We start from the raw sequence: 12,272 nt of genomic DNA, 5'->3' as shown, positions 1-12,272 counted from the left end.
CTCCAGTCTTCCAGTACTTATCAGCTGCTGTATGTCCTGCAGGAAGTGGTGTATTCTTTCCAGTATGACACAGTTCTCTCTGCTGACACCTCTGTCCATGTCAGGAACTGTCCAGAGCAGCAGCAAATCCCCATAGAAAACCTCTCCTGCTCTAGACAGTTCCTGACATGGACAGAGGTGGCAGCAGAGAGCACTGTGTCAGACTGGAAAGAATACACCACTTCCTGCAGGACATACAGCAGCGGATAAGTACTGGAAGACTGGAAATTTTTATATTTAAGTAAATTGCAAATCTATATAACTTTCTGACGCCAGTTGATCTAATTTTTTAAGTACTCCTTTAATGAACAAAATGGCTGCATAATGGATCTATTATCTATGGGTGATAACTGAGGAGATTCTCTGCTTTATGGTGAGATGTTCACTATATATATTATATCTTCCTATTATTGATCACCATATTATGACTGGTTGCAGGTGGAAATTTAACATAAGGCTTCAGGCTTCCTGCACCTTCCATCATTAGGCAGAATTACTATGCACATTCTGACCTTCTACATACAAGATGGACGGATCCAACATATATCAGGATCCGATGGATGTGGAGATGCGGCCACCTGATTGACAGTCCTCAGTGCCCTTGTGCACCAAAGCTTCGTTCCATCAGGTGACCTGGCGCACGGAGGTGAATAGGGCCGCGTAGCTCAGTCCACAAGAGGTGCAGAACGGTCATTTGTTACTGTGGGTTTCAACCGGACTTCAAGAAATGGATTTCTGTTGGGATAGAAGAAGAGTTGTATGAGGACAGGCGCAGGCTCTGTGGGACTGGTAAGGAGGGTCCATCGCTCTATTAAAGCATAGTGTACTTTAAGTCCCTCTAAGGTGGTGGCGGCAGCCATATTGGGGGATAAACAATACCACCCCACAGAAGCCCGTGCACGGTGACTGGTGCTGGAAGCCCTGCACTGTCTACGGTGTGGCGGTGGCGCACGTTTCTGCAGCTGAGCTTTAATAGCCTGCACCAGTTCTACACAGTAGACGGCACAAGCACCCGGCACCATTCACCGTAAGGCAGCTCCTCCAGACCGCTGCCAATCAGATAGGCCAAAATGCCTATCCTGTGCATAGGCTGTCAGTGTTATAAATCAAGACAATAACTTAAATTTTTTTTCTCCAAGACTCAAAAACTGGTAGCCTCTCTTTAGGATTGGCCATCAACATCAGAACAATGGGGGTCTGACCTGTGACCCCCCCCCCCCACTGACCAGCCATCACGCTCCAATTAATGCAGTGTCTCCTTCGTTGCTTACAAGGCACTCTGCCGTTATTCAGCAAAAACAAAAAAAAAAAACGTGTTGACTGAACTGCAACACCAGCCCCTCAAATAAGCTGCAGCTGAGGTGCCGGGTAGACATGAGCGCAATGCGAGCACAGCCAAATCAGTTTGGCATTTAATTACCGGTGGCTGAAGAAGTTGGATGCCGCCCTAGGGAATCCTGGAAAAGATGGATACAGTCTATGGCCTATGGTTATAACCATGTTTTCCCAGACTCCCTAGGGAGGCATCCAACTTCTTCAACCACCGGTATTCAAATGATGAATGATTGGACTCCATCTGATATTGATGACCTAATGCTTTGGAAAGACCATCCAGTTTCTAGTCCTAAAGAGCCCCTTTAAATATGGCCACCATGAACTTAAGGCAATGGAGTAACATGGAGAATGAAGGTGCAGCTAGGTGTGGACATAGAGAGGGTTAGTGACGCTTGTTAGAGGATGGGACACCACATGGATGGTTAGGAAGACATCAGAATGGAAACCACCAGCAGAGTGCACATCCACCAGAAACATAACCGCACCACCACACAGAAGGGTTTCCTACCTCTCCGGGAACTTTTACAGTTGCTTCATCTTGAAATGGTTCAGAGACCATAGATGTTTGGTTCCCACCAAAGCGGCCTTAGATGTCTCTTACGGGGTCCCCAGACTAGTATTTATGTTTTTCTCTACATTTTACTGTGGCATTTTGTCAGTTTCAATTACATTACATTTTAAGACATACACTTAAAACATGCTTAAAGGGGAACTCCGGATAGTAAAAATTATTTTCTATTAAAAAATACACGGAAAGTTACATAGATATCTCCGAGGATGTTACCGTGACTACACTGTTCTGCCGCACTGATAGTTGATTGACATCCAGGAAATCTTTACTTTCTCAGGAGACAGAGGTCATGTGACCACTGTCTCACATTCAGTTTGCTTGCTGAGCACAGATTGAGGATGCAGACGTGACAGGGGACGAGGTGTGGGCGGAGAGGGGCATTCTGGGATATGCAATCTGATAGCAGAGCACGGGAAGAGAAACGGGAAGAGAGATGGAGCAGGACGGCCGTACAACCACATGAAGAGTGCAAGGAGTCAACATAGAACCTTGCATTTTTTAGAAGTTTTTTTTTTTTAAGAAGGCTACTCAGAGTTCCCCTTTTTTATATAAGTCACTGGGAAACTGATTCTGTTATACTGAATACAACACCCATTTTACGCTCATGTTAACATGCATGTATGCTCTTCAAGTGTATAACCCATATTTGAAAATAAAAACATGGTGTGAACCAAGTCGAACCAAGTCTAAGTGGTGCCCAGAAGCTGCATCTTCCTCTGGCCAACTTGATGTCTGGGGTGCCAAAGCCACATACTATGGCAGGGATGGGGAACCGTGGGCCCCCCAGCGGTTGCAAAACTACAATACCCATCAAGCTTTGCATTGGCTGTACAGGCATGGTGGGAGTTGTAGTTTTGCAACAGTTGGAGGGCCAAAGGCTCCCAATCGCTGCATTATGGGGGGGGGGGGGGGGGGGGGGGGGGGTGTCTTTAAATACAACTCTACCTCATGGGGTAGGCATATGCATCCTCCCATAAAAAACTTTTGCTGTGAGATTACATTTGCTCTGTTCCCTAAGGTTGGACAGAGCACTCTGCTGGTTGCATACCTTGACCTGGCCAGTGCCACCCAGACTACACAGTAGGCACATGAGAGCGGCCATTGGGCATTAATGGACACAGTTGGCTCACCCCACACACTGGTAAGGCACGGTTCACACAGCTAGGACTATAATGGCCATCCTCGGCTCACATGGATGAGTGCGGGCCTCGCAATTGTAATTTTCTTGTTTTTTTCATCTATAATTTTTTTTCCTAGGAGTTGGAATATACTGAACCTAAAGTACTATAAGCTTCACCAAAGAACATTATCTCCCAAAGCTCAAAAATGACCAGAGTTGCCCTTTTGGGCCTGGCGATAGCCAACATGGCCACCCTTGTAGCTCCCAGATGGGAGGTCAACCAACCTTACGTGAGCTCCACCACTAAGGTGCAACAAAGTAAATTTTTGATAGACTTTTCTTTTTTCCCCCAGATAGAATCAAGACTAGAGATGAGCGAACCTGGAGCATGCTGGAGTCCATCCGAACCCGAACTTTCGGTATTTGATTAGCGGTGGCTGCTGAGCTTGGATAAAGCCCTAAGGCTATGTGGAAATCATGGATATAGTCACTGGCTGTATCCATGTTTTCCAGACAACCTTAGAGCTTTATCCAAGTTCAGCAGCCCCCGCTAATCAAATACCGAACGTTCGGGTTCGGATGGACTCAGCACGCTCCAGGTTCGCTCATCTCTAATCAAGACTTATGTATTTATTGGAGAGTCGTGAAGAGGGAAAGAGACGTAAGAACCAGATCTATGTTTTTGCGGTAAGGTTAAGGCACATGGACACCAGGATATTAGATACGTTTTGTGTTTGTACAACCAGAAATACACCACACACAGGTCTAGATACAACGAGGGTCAGAAGTTTAGTGATCAGTAGATACAGAAGGTAAGGACAGACTAATGGTCACCAAAGACACAGATGAGAGAAAAGACCCTAAAAACATCCTCAGTTACCACCACAATGACCTCTACCAACCAGAGAACTGGTGAGCCAACTGGTCCGATGCTAGGACTGGACAGCGAGAGGACAGCGATGCCCAGATAGTGCCAAGATGGGAAGACTAAGAAGATACCGGTCAGGTGGAGGAGGAAAGTGCTCTACTGTGACTGCTGGGAACAACCCACATTACTTATTCTTTTCCATATGGGACAGTATCATAGTATTATAGGAACAGCAATTTTACCAAGATGCTCAGGCCAAAGGGTCATGGGTCAGCCTGCGCCTACCAGCACTAGTCTAGCAAGTCCTTTATGTGGCCACACGAATGATTGCTGGATGGTTTACTTCTCTGCAGTGTTGAGCGGACTTGCTGTACTCTCGGGTTCAGCACCCAAACACTCGGTATCTGACTGGTGGTGACGTTGGATGCCACACTAAGGGTACCTTTACACAGAGACATTTATCTGACAGATTTTGGAAGCCAAAGCCAGGAATGGATTTGAAAAGAGGATAGATCCCAGTCTTTCCTTTATGACCTGTTCTGTTTTTAGTCTGTTCCAGGCTTTGGCTTCAAAATCTGTCAGATAAATCTCTCTGTGTAAAGGTACCTCTAAGGGTCCTATTCCACAGAGAAATAATCGGCCGAATCGGCTGATTATCGCCCCATGGAATAGAGACAATGATCAGCCGATGATTGAACCTAAATAAACGATCAGCCGATGACACAAACATAAAATCATCGGGCACAGACCGTGCATCGCTACGTGGAATAGCGATGCGCGGCAGGCGACCAACGATTTCACAAGCACCATACATTACCTAAGCATGTTGCAGGGCTTCTCCTGCGCTCCGTCTTTCTCCCAGTCTCCTGCGCAGCAGCAGCTTTGCCGCGGCCTCTCTGAGCTGACAGATCGCTCAGCCAGTCACTGGCCAGGACCGCCATCAGCTCAGACAGGCCGCACCAAAGCTGCTGCGCGCAGGACTGGGAGGCAGAAGGAGCGCAGGAGAAGACCTGCAGCATGTTTAGGTAAAGTATGGTGCTTAAAAAGGACTGCAAGGACATCGGTAATGATGTCCCTGCAGCCCTCGCTAAATGATTATCGAGCCGTGTAATAGGCCCAATAAACATTACATTATTGATCGGCCCGTGGAATAGGAGCCTAAGGCTCCTCAGGAAAACATGGCTGCAGCCTAACAGTTCAGCACGACCACACAACCCCCTTCCCAGTCGTCACTATGAGTGGCTCATCCACAGTTCACACATGGCGTTGAGTGACCAAATCATGAGGATTAAGGATCCAATCAGCCCCCAAGGAAGTTTTTTCATCTCTCGACTAATCGAGGACTCTTTAACAAAGGACAATAAACAGGGAACAAACGGTTCCACAAACGTTCATTCGGCAGATAAATCGGCCCTGAAAACCAGCAATGCAGAAATAGAAGTCACTTCCTTCCTTCTAGTGTCCCGGTCAGCTCTCCCTCCTTCTAGTGTCCCGGTCAGCTCTCCCTCCTTCTAGTGTCCCGGTCAGCTCTCCCTCCTTCTAGTGTCCCGGTCAGCTCTCCCTCCTTCTAGTGTCCCGGTCAGCTCTCCCTCCTTCTAGTGTCCCGGTCAGCTCTCCTTCCTTCTAGTGTCCCGGTCAGCTCTCCTTCCTTCTAGTGTCCCGGTCAGCTCTCCTTCCTTCTAGTGTCCCGGTCAGCTCTCCTTCCTTCTAGTGTCCCGGTCAGCTCTCCTTCCTTCTAGTGTCCCGGTCAGCTCTCCTTCCTTCTAGTGTCCCGGTCAGCTCTCCTTCCTTCTAGTGTCCCGGTCAGCTCTCCTTCCTTCTAGTGTCCCGGTCAGCTCTCCTTCCTTCTAGTGTCCCGGTCAGCTCTCCCTCCTTCTAGTGTCCCGGTCAGCTCTCCCTCCTTCTAGTGTCCCGGTCAGCTCTCCCTCCTTCTAGTGTCCCGGTCAGCTCTCCCTCCTTCTAGTGTCCCGGTCAGCTCTCCTTCCTTCTAGTGTCCCGGTCAGCTCTCCTTCCTTCTAGTGTCCCGGTCAGCTCTCCTTCCTTCTAGTGTCCCGGTCAGCTCTCCCTCCTTCTAGTGTCCCGGTCAGCTCTCCTTCCTTCTAGTGTCCCGGTCAGCTCTCCCTCCTTCTAGTGTCCCGGTCAGCTCTCCCTCCTTCTAGTGTCCCGGTCAGCTCTCCCTCCTTCTAGTGTCCCGGTCAGCTCTCCCTCCTTCTAGTGTCCCGGTCAGCTCTCCTTCCTTCTAGTGTCCCGGTCAGCTCTCCTTCCTTCTAGTGTCCCGGTCAGAACATATACAGCTAATTCCTTAGTAGCGGGTAACAGGGACAGGAGGGAAAATACTTCCCCTGATGAACAGATTTTGGGCAGAAACACATGGCTGCCATTTTCCAGACACATCACTATTCTTGTCAGTGGTCCGATACAGCAGCTAAACCATCCCAAGATCTTCCATAGATATACTGGGGGGGATGGGGGGGGAGATCCAACTCTGAAACAGGTCTGTGAGGACACAGGCGGCCCGAGAGCTTCTATCATTATTCCATAGAATCTTCTTTCTTCCAAAAACAGTGGCCCATCTGTCCTCAAGATGTTAGTGGAGATGAGGGCAACTAGAGCATTCTCCCCCCTCTCTCCTGAGACAGCTGATGTAAACAAGTCCCTGGCAGGCTTTATCTGCAACACTGTAACTTCTTTGTAATGCTGGGAGGGTTATTCTGAGGTCAAGTTGCTAACAAACTCACTGTAAAGAATCCTCCTGGCATTACAAAGAAGCTACAATATTGCAGATAAAGCCGACCAGGGAACAGTTTATATCAGCTGTCTCAGAAGGGAGGGGGGAGGAGGGGGGAGACAGAAAAATCTGTGTGTGAGCTTTTTTTTTTCTGTCTTCAGCAGAAAGCAGCAGCTCAGAACTGGGGGAAGGAGACTGAATAGATATGGAAGGAATTGTTAGTCTCACCATGGGCAGCAACATATAAGAAGTTATGTCTCAGTGGAATACCCCTTTAACTGTGGCCTCCAACAGCTGGTAACAAACCAATCAAAACCTGGTTATAAAGGTTCCAACACTGGATGGGTAGGTAATATAAATGTTCTACCAACACTTAAAGAGGGGATAAGAGATGATATCTTGGGTAGAGTTGAGGTACCCCAGCAGTCAGAGTCAGAGCACAGAAACCAAGTGGGGGGAGGGGTAAATACAAAATAAACGTACTACCTGCAGAGACCTCTCAAAACCGCGCAACTTCTGCTTCCAAGCTGCAACACAAACAAAAATGCGATGGTTTATAGGTGCAGAACGTCGCTGGTTGTACGAGTGCGGAGGGGCTGCGGCGGCAGGAACAGGTCTCCCCATAGGGCAATGTCTGCTGCGGTGGATGTGTTAGCGCATTGTTCTCTATAGCAGTCACTGTTTATTGTTTGTGCAGGATGAATAAGCCCGAGGCTGGGGAGAGAACACAATGTACACGGGAAGGAGCGCGTCTCTGCTCAGAGAGGAGACCCAGCCGCTCGCCATTGTTGTCACTGACATTTAGCTTCAATGTTACATGCATATTCATTAGCAGACTGGCGCTGGCGGAGTTAACTGCTTGTGCAGGATACAAGTCTGATGGAAGGTGTGCTCCTTTATACAATAGCTAGAACTTTAAGGGAGACTCGGGCAAAGTTTTTTTTTTTCCTTTCAAATCAATTGGTGTCAGAAAGTTATATAGCTTTGTAATTTACTTCTATTTAAAAAATCTTTCAGTACTTATCAGTTGCTGTATGTCCTGCAGGAAGTGGTGTATTCTTTCCAGTGCTCTCTGCTGCCACCTCTGTCCATGTCAGGAACTGTCCAGAGCAGCAGCAAATCCCCATCAAAAAAAAAACCTCTCCTGCTCTGGACAGTTCCTGACATGGACAGAGGTGGCAGCAGAGAGCACTGTGCCAGACTGGAGAGAATACACCACTTCCTGCAGGACATACAGCAGCTGATAAGTACTGGAAGACTGGAGATTTTTAAATAGAAGTTAGAAAGTTATACAAATTTGTAGCTAACACTAATTCATTAAAAAAAAGAAGAAAAAAAATAAAGAAAAGAAAGTGTAGGAGTACCTCTTTAAAGGAGCCTTTTTTTCTAGAAACAGTGCCACCCTTATCCTTCAGGTTGGTCTGGTATTGCATCTTACCCCTATTGAAGTAAATGGAACTGAGCTGCAATACCAGATTCACCCACAGACGGCGGTGGCACTGTTTCACATTTTAAATAAAGGCCCCAACAATCCCAGAAGCATAATTATATATATATATATATATATATATATATATATATATATATATATATATATATATATATATATATATGCGCATACATACACACACACACACACACAAAACACAAGTTCCGCAGCACTCAATGAAAGAGCTTTGCCCGGTGTATATATAGTGATTGACCCTATAGGTTTCTATGCCCTATGTGATCCCATACGTGTCCGTCCACACACCTCATCCTAAACACTAGAATTAAAGGGGAGATGACGGAGACAGATGTCATTATAAAATGTCGGGTCCTGTTCTTCAGACGTCTCCATTAGGATTTGGCTCTCACATAGATTAGAACTAACAAGAGACACTGACCAATCACTACAAGTATATATATATATTTCTGCTTGGCAAACAATGGCAGCATCCATTCCATTGTACATTAGATATATGCAGGAGCAATGTGGAGTGGAGTATACAGAGTGTGTATATCTATCGCTCTCTCACATATATCAATGTAAAGCACATAGAGGCAGCAGATATAAACCTGAAGATCTGAGGTCTTTATATCAGTGCAGACACATGTATAGATATCTATACACACACACAGCAGCCCAGATTATCAATGTGGGTCTGTCCACAGCAACCAATCACAGCTTATCACTCATATCTTAAAGGGGTACTCTGGCGAAAAGAATTTGATGTCTGCTGCCACCTCTGTCCATGTCAGGAACTGTCCAGAACGGCAGACAATCCCCATAGGGAACCTCTCCTGCTCTGGACAGTTCCTGACATGGACAGAGGTGGCAGCAGAGAGCACTGTGTCAGACTGGAGAGAATACACCACTTCCTGCAGCTGCTAAGTACTGGAAGACTTAAGATTTTAGCAAAATACAAAAAAAATTTTTTTATATATATATATATATATATATATATATATATATATATATATATATATATATATATTTTTTTTTTTTTTATTTATTTTATTTTTTTTCCACCAGATTACCCCTTTATTACCACCATGTCGGACCTGGTGGCATCATGTACTTGAATAAAGCACAACAGGAGGCTATGAATATGATCATGGATAAAGGATGTTTCATTATTTATTAATATGCAAATGGCGATAATCAATGTGAAGATGAGAGGTGACGTCTGAGCACGAAAAAAGTCGGCGACTGGTTGTAGAAAATTTTATTTTAGCCTGAAGTTATAATACAGCTGCTCAATGGTCAAAATCACAGTTAGCATCTGTCGGCGGCAAGACGACCCCTCCCCCTCAAAAATAAGAAAAAAAAAAAAATGAAAAAAAAAATAGAATTCTATACAGAGAGAGACAGCAAGCAAGCCTTGGAATGAGAAAGTAAAACGGATCCCCATATGCAAGAAATAAAACTTTATTCGTACAATAACATCATTACAGGGCACAATGTTCTATGTGCGGATCATTGTACATTCTTTATACATTCTGTTCATGGCTGAACATCTGACGGAGAGTGTAGAGATGGTCCGAGCAAGAGAAGACCAGAGACCGTTACTTACGGCAACCCACCACAGCAAGGTTGCTTGCTTTTTGGCACTGGCGAAAAAGTTGACAGAAGCCAAGAGGCAAGAGTGAAGACCCCTTTAAATCCCACCAGCCCATGATATCAGTGCGCCAGGAAGCAATACAGGTAGCCAGTAACGCCAATCTGATTGTGTTTGCTTCTAAAGTTTGTGAGAATCACAAAAGATGGAGAATGGAAAATAAAAAAAAAATAAAAAAAATAGTAAAAATTCTAACAAAAATATACGATACAGACGTGTAACAAATTGGCGTGCCGTATGTCTAGGATTGTTGGGGGTCGGCCGGGACTGATGAAATCGCTGGTTACTTTTACATTAACCCCCAAATTCGGCAACCCCCCCCCCCCCCAAAAAAAAAAAAAAAAAAAAAAAAAAAAAAAAACACTCCAGTATTCCCCCAGGAATCAAGGAGAAAAATAGGTGACTGGTTGCTACTAATTGAGGACTGAGGAGCCCCCTCACATAACAAAGGCAGACATTTTATGGGCTGGATAAAGATGACAAAGGGGTTCTCAGAACTGGGAAACATGGTTGTCACCAGTAAGCACACGGACAGCTCTGCAGGGTCAAAGGTCAATGTCTGACCCAGGGGAGTGACTACCCTGATAGAGAACAGAACTACACAAGGATTCTTCAGTCTCGGCTACAGGGTAACTAAATTACTAGACCAGCCATTCATAGTTCATAGATCTGGGATCTCTTCTAATAGTGGTGACCTCCTCCTGCTCCTCCTCCTCAGTCACTAGTGGTGACCTCCTCCTGCTCCTCCTCCTCAGTCACTAGTGGTGACCTCCTCCTCCTCAATCACTAGTAGTGACCTCCTCCTGCTCCTCCTCAGTAACTAGGTGGTGACCTCCTAATGCTCTTCCTCCTCAGTCACTAGGTGGTGACCTCCTCCTGCTCCTCCTCAGTCACTAGGTGGTGACCTCCTCCTGCTCCTCCTCAGTCACTAGTGGTGACCTCCTCCTGCTCCTCCTCAGTCACTAGGTGGTGACCTCCTCCTGCTCCTCAGTCACTAGGTGGTGACCTCCTCCTGCTCCTCAGTCACTAGGTGGTGACCTCCTCCTGCTCCTCAGTCACTAGGTGGTGACCTCCTCCTGCTCCTCAGTCACTAGGTGGTGACCTCCTCCTGCTCCTCAGTCACTAGGTGGTGACCTCCTCCTGCTCCTCAGTCACTAGGTGGTGACCCCCTCCTGCTCCTCCTCAGTCACTAGGTGGTGACGACCTCCTGCTCCTCCTCAGTCACTAGGTGGTGACCTCCTCCTGCTCCTCCTCAGTCACTAGGTGGTGACCTCCTCCTCCTCCTCAGTCACTAGGTGGTGACCTCCTCCTTCTCCTCCTCAGTCACTAGGTGGTGACCTCCTCCTGCTCCTCCTCAGTCACTAGGTGGTGACCTCCTCCTGCTCCTCCTCAGTCACTAGCTCATCTGTCTCTGTTCCGTCCTCTACCACTCACTGTTCTCTTTTTTGGCCGTAGGTTAAAGACCTAAGTACCAGGAAGCAGACAAGTTTCTGTGTCTATGATTGGTTGCTAGGGATGCGCTGCCTAGCGATGCTATTGTCAGACTGCGCTCCTGACCAAAAGGTGTTATGTCGCTTGGTACCAATCAAGCCATTCACCCTCCTGGGGAGAAGTCCAACTGTGAAACTAAATGTAGGGGGGTGGGGGGAGGATCCCTTTTTTAGGTTTCAAGCTTAAAGGTCCCCATACACCTTAGACTGATGTCGGCCGTATCCGCCTCTCGGGTTTGGCCGCTGGTATATGGGGCTGTTTAACCAACCGCTGACAGATTATGTCGGTGATGATAGAGGGTCGGCCGTGATCAAACAAAGAGGTCGGACTTGATTTTCTGAGAGACATACCCCTCCCCAAAAAGAATACAGGAACTGTCAACCGGCTGGGGAAGGACGGGCGGTGGAGACAACAGAAGGCCGGATGATTGTTTTGCCGTCAGTTATTGGACGTGTATCTGTAAAATATGGCCGCCTAGATAGAGAAAGCGGGGGCTCAATGTCCTCCTCTAGTACTTGCTTCCTGACACTTTTCATACGGGAATCATCATGAATGGGTCTTAAAGGGGTAGTCCACCCAAAAAAATTTTCTTTCAAATCAACTGCTGCCATGAAGTGACAGAGATTTGTAATTTACTTCTATTAAAAAATCTCAAGCCTTCCAGTACTTATTAGCTGCTATATGCCCAACAGGAAGTTGTATTATTTCCAGTCTGGAGAGCAGGAGGGGTTTTCCATAGGGATTTGCTCCTGCTTTGGACAGTTCCTGACATGGACAGAGGAGGCAACAGAGAGCACTGGGTCAGACAGGAAAGAAAACACCACTTCCTGCTGGACATACAGCAGCTAATAAGTACTGGAAGACTTAAGATTTTTTAATAGAAGTGAATTACAAATCTCTGGCACTTTATGGCACCAGTTGATTTGAAAGAAAATTTTTTTGGGTGGACTACCCCTTTAAATCCCACAAACCCCGGGGAGCGTTGGTCCGACTCTTCCGTGGCTTCACCAAACCAATAA

General features: G+C 46.6%; 1 protein-coding gene across 3 annotated transcripts in view; it reads right to left on the bottom strand.

The window, feature by feature from the left end:
- Positions 1-431: 431 nt before the first annotated feature.
- The window catches only part of BAIAP2 (BAR/IMD domain containing adaptor protein 2), a 111,081-nt gene continuing 99,240 nt past the window's right edge, over positions 432-12,272 (bottom strand). For 2 of the 3 annotated variants that reach the window (XM_069952621.1, XM_069952622.1), the window contains exon 14: positions 432-774. In XM_069952621.1, coding sequence (XP_069808722.1) covers positions 705-774 — 70 coding nt within the window. In that variant the 3' untranslated portion in view covers positions 432-704. Of the gene's footprint in view, positions 775-7,147; positions 7,189-12,272 lie in introns of all 3 variants that reach the window. The other variant, XM_069952624.1, reaches the window with a different exon arrangement.

The sequence above is a fragment of the Dendropsophus ebraccatus genome, chromosome 14 (assembly GCF_027789765.1).
Source record: "Dendropsophus ebraccatus isolate aDenEbr1 chromosome 14, aDenEbr1.pat, whole genome shotgun sequence".
Taxonomy (NCBI): domain Eukaryota; kingdom Metazoa; phylum Chordata; class Amphibia; order Anura; family Hylidae; genus Dendropsophus; species Dendropsophus ebraccatus.
The sequence above is the reverse complement of the archived record's forward strand: the minus strand, read 5'-3'. Positions and strand labels throughout refer to the sequence as shown.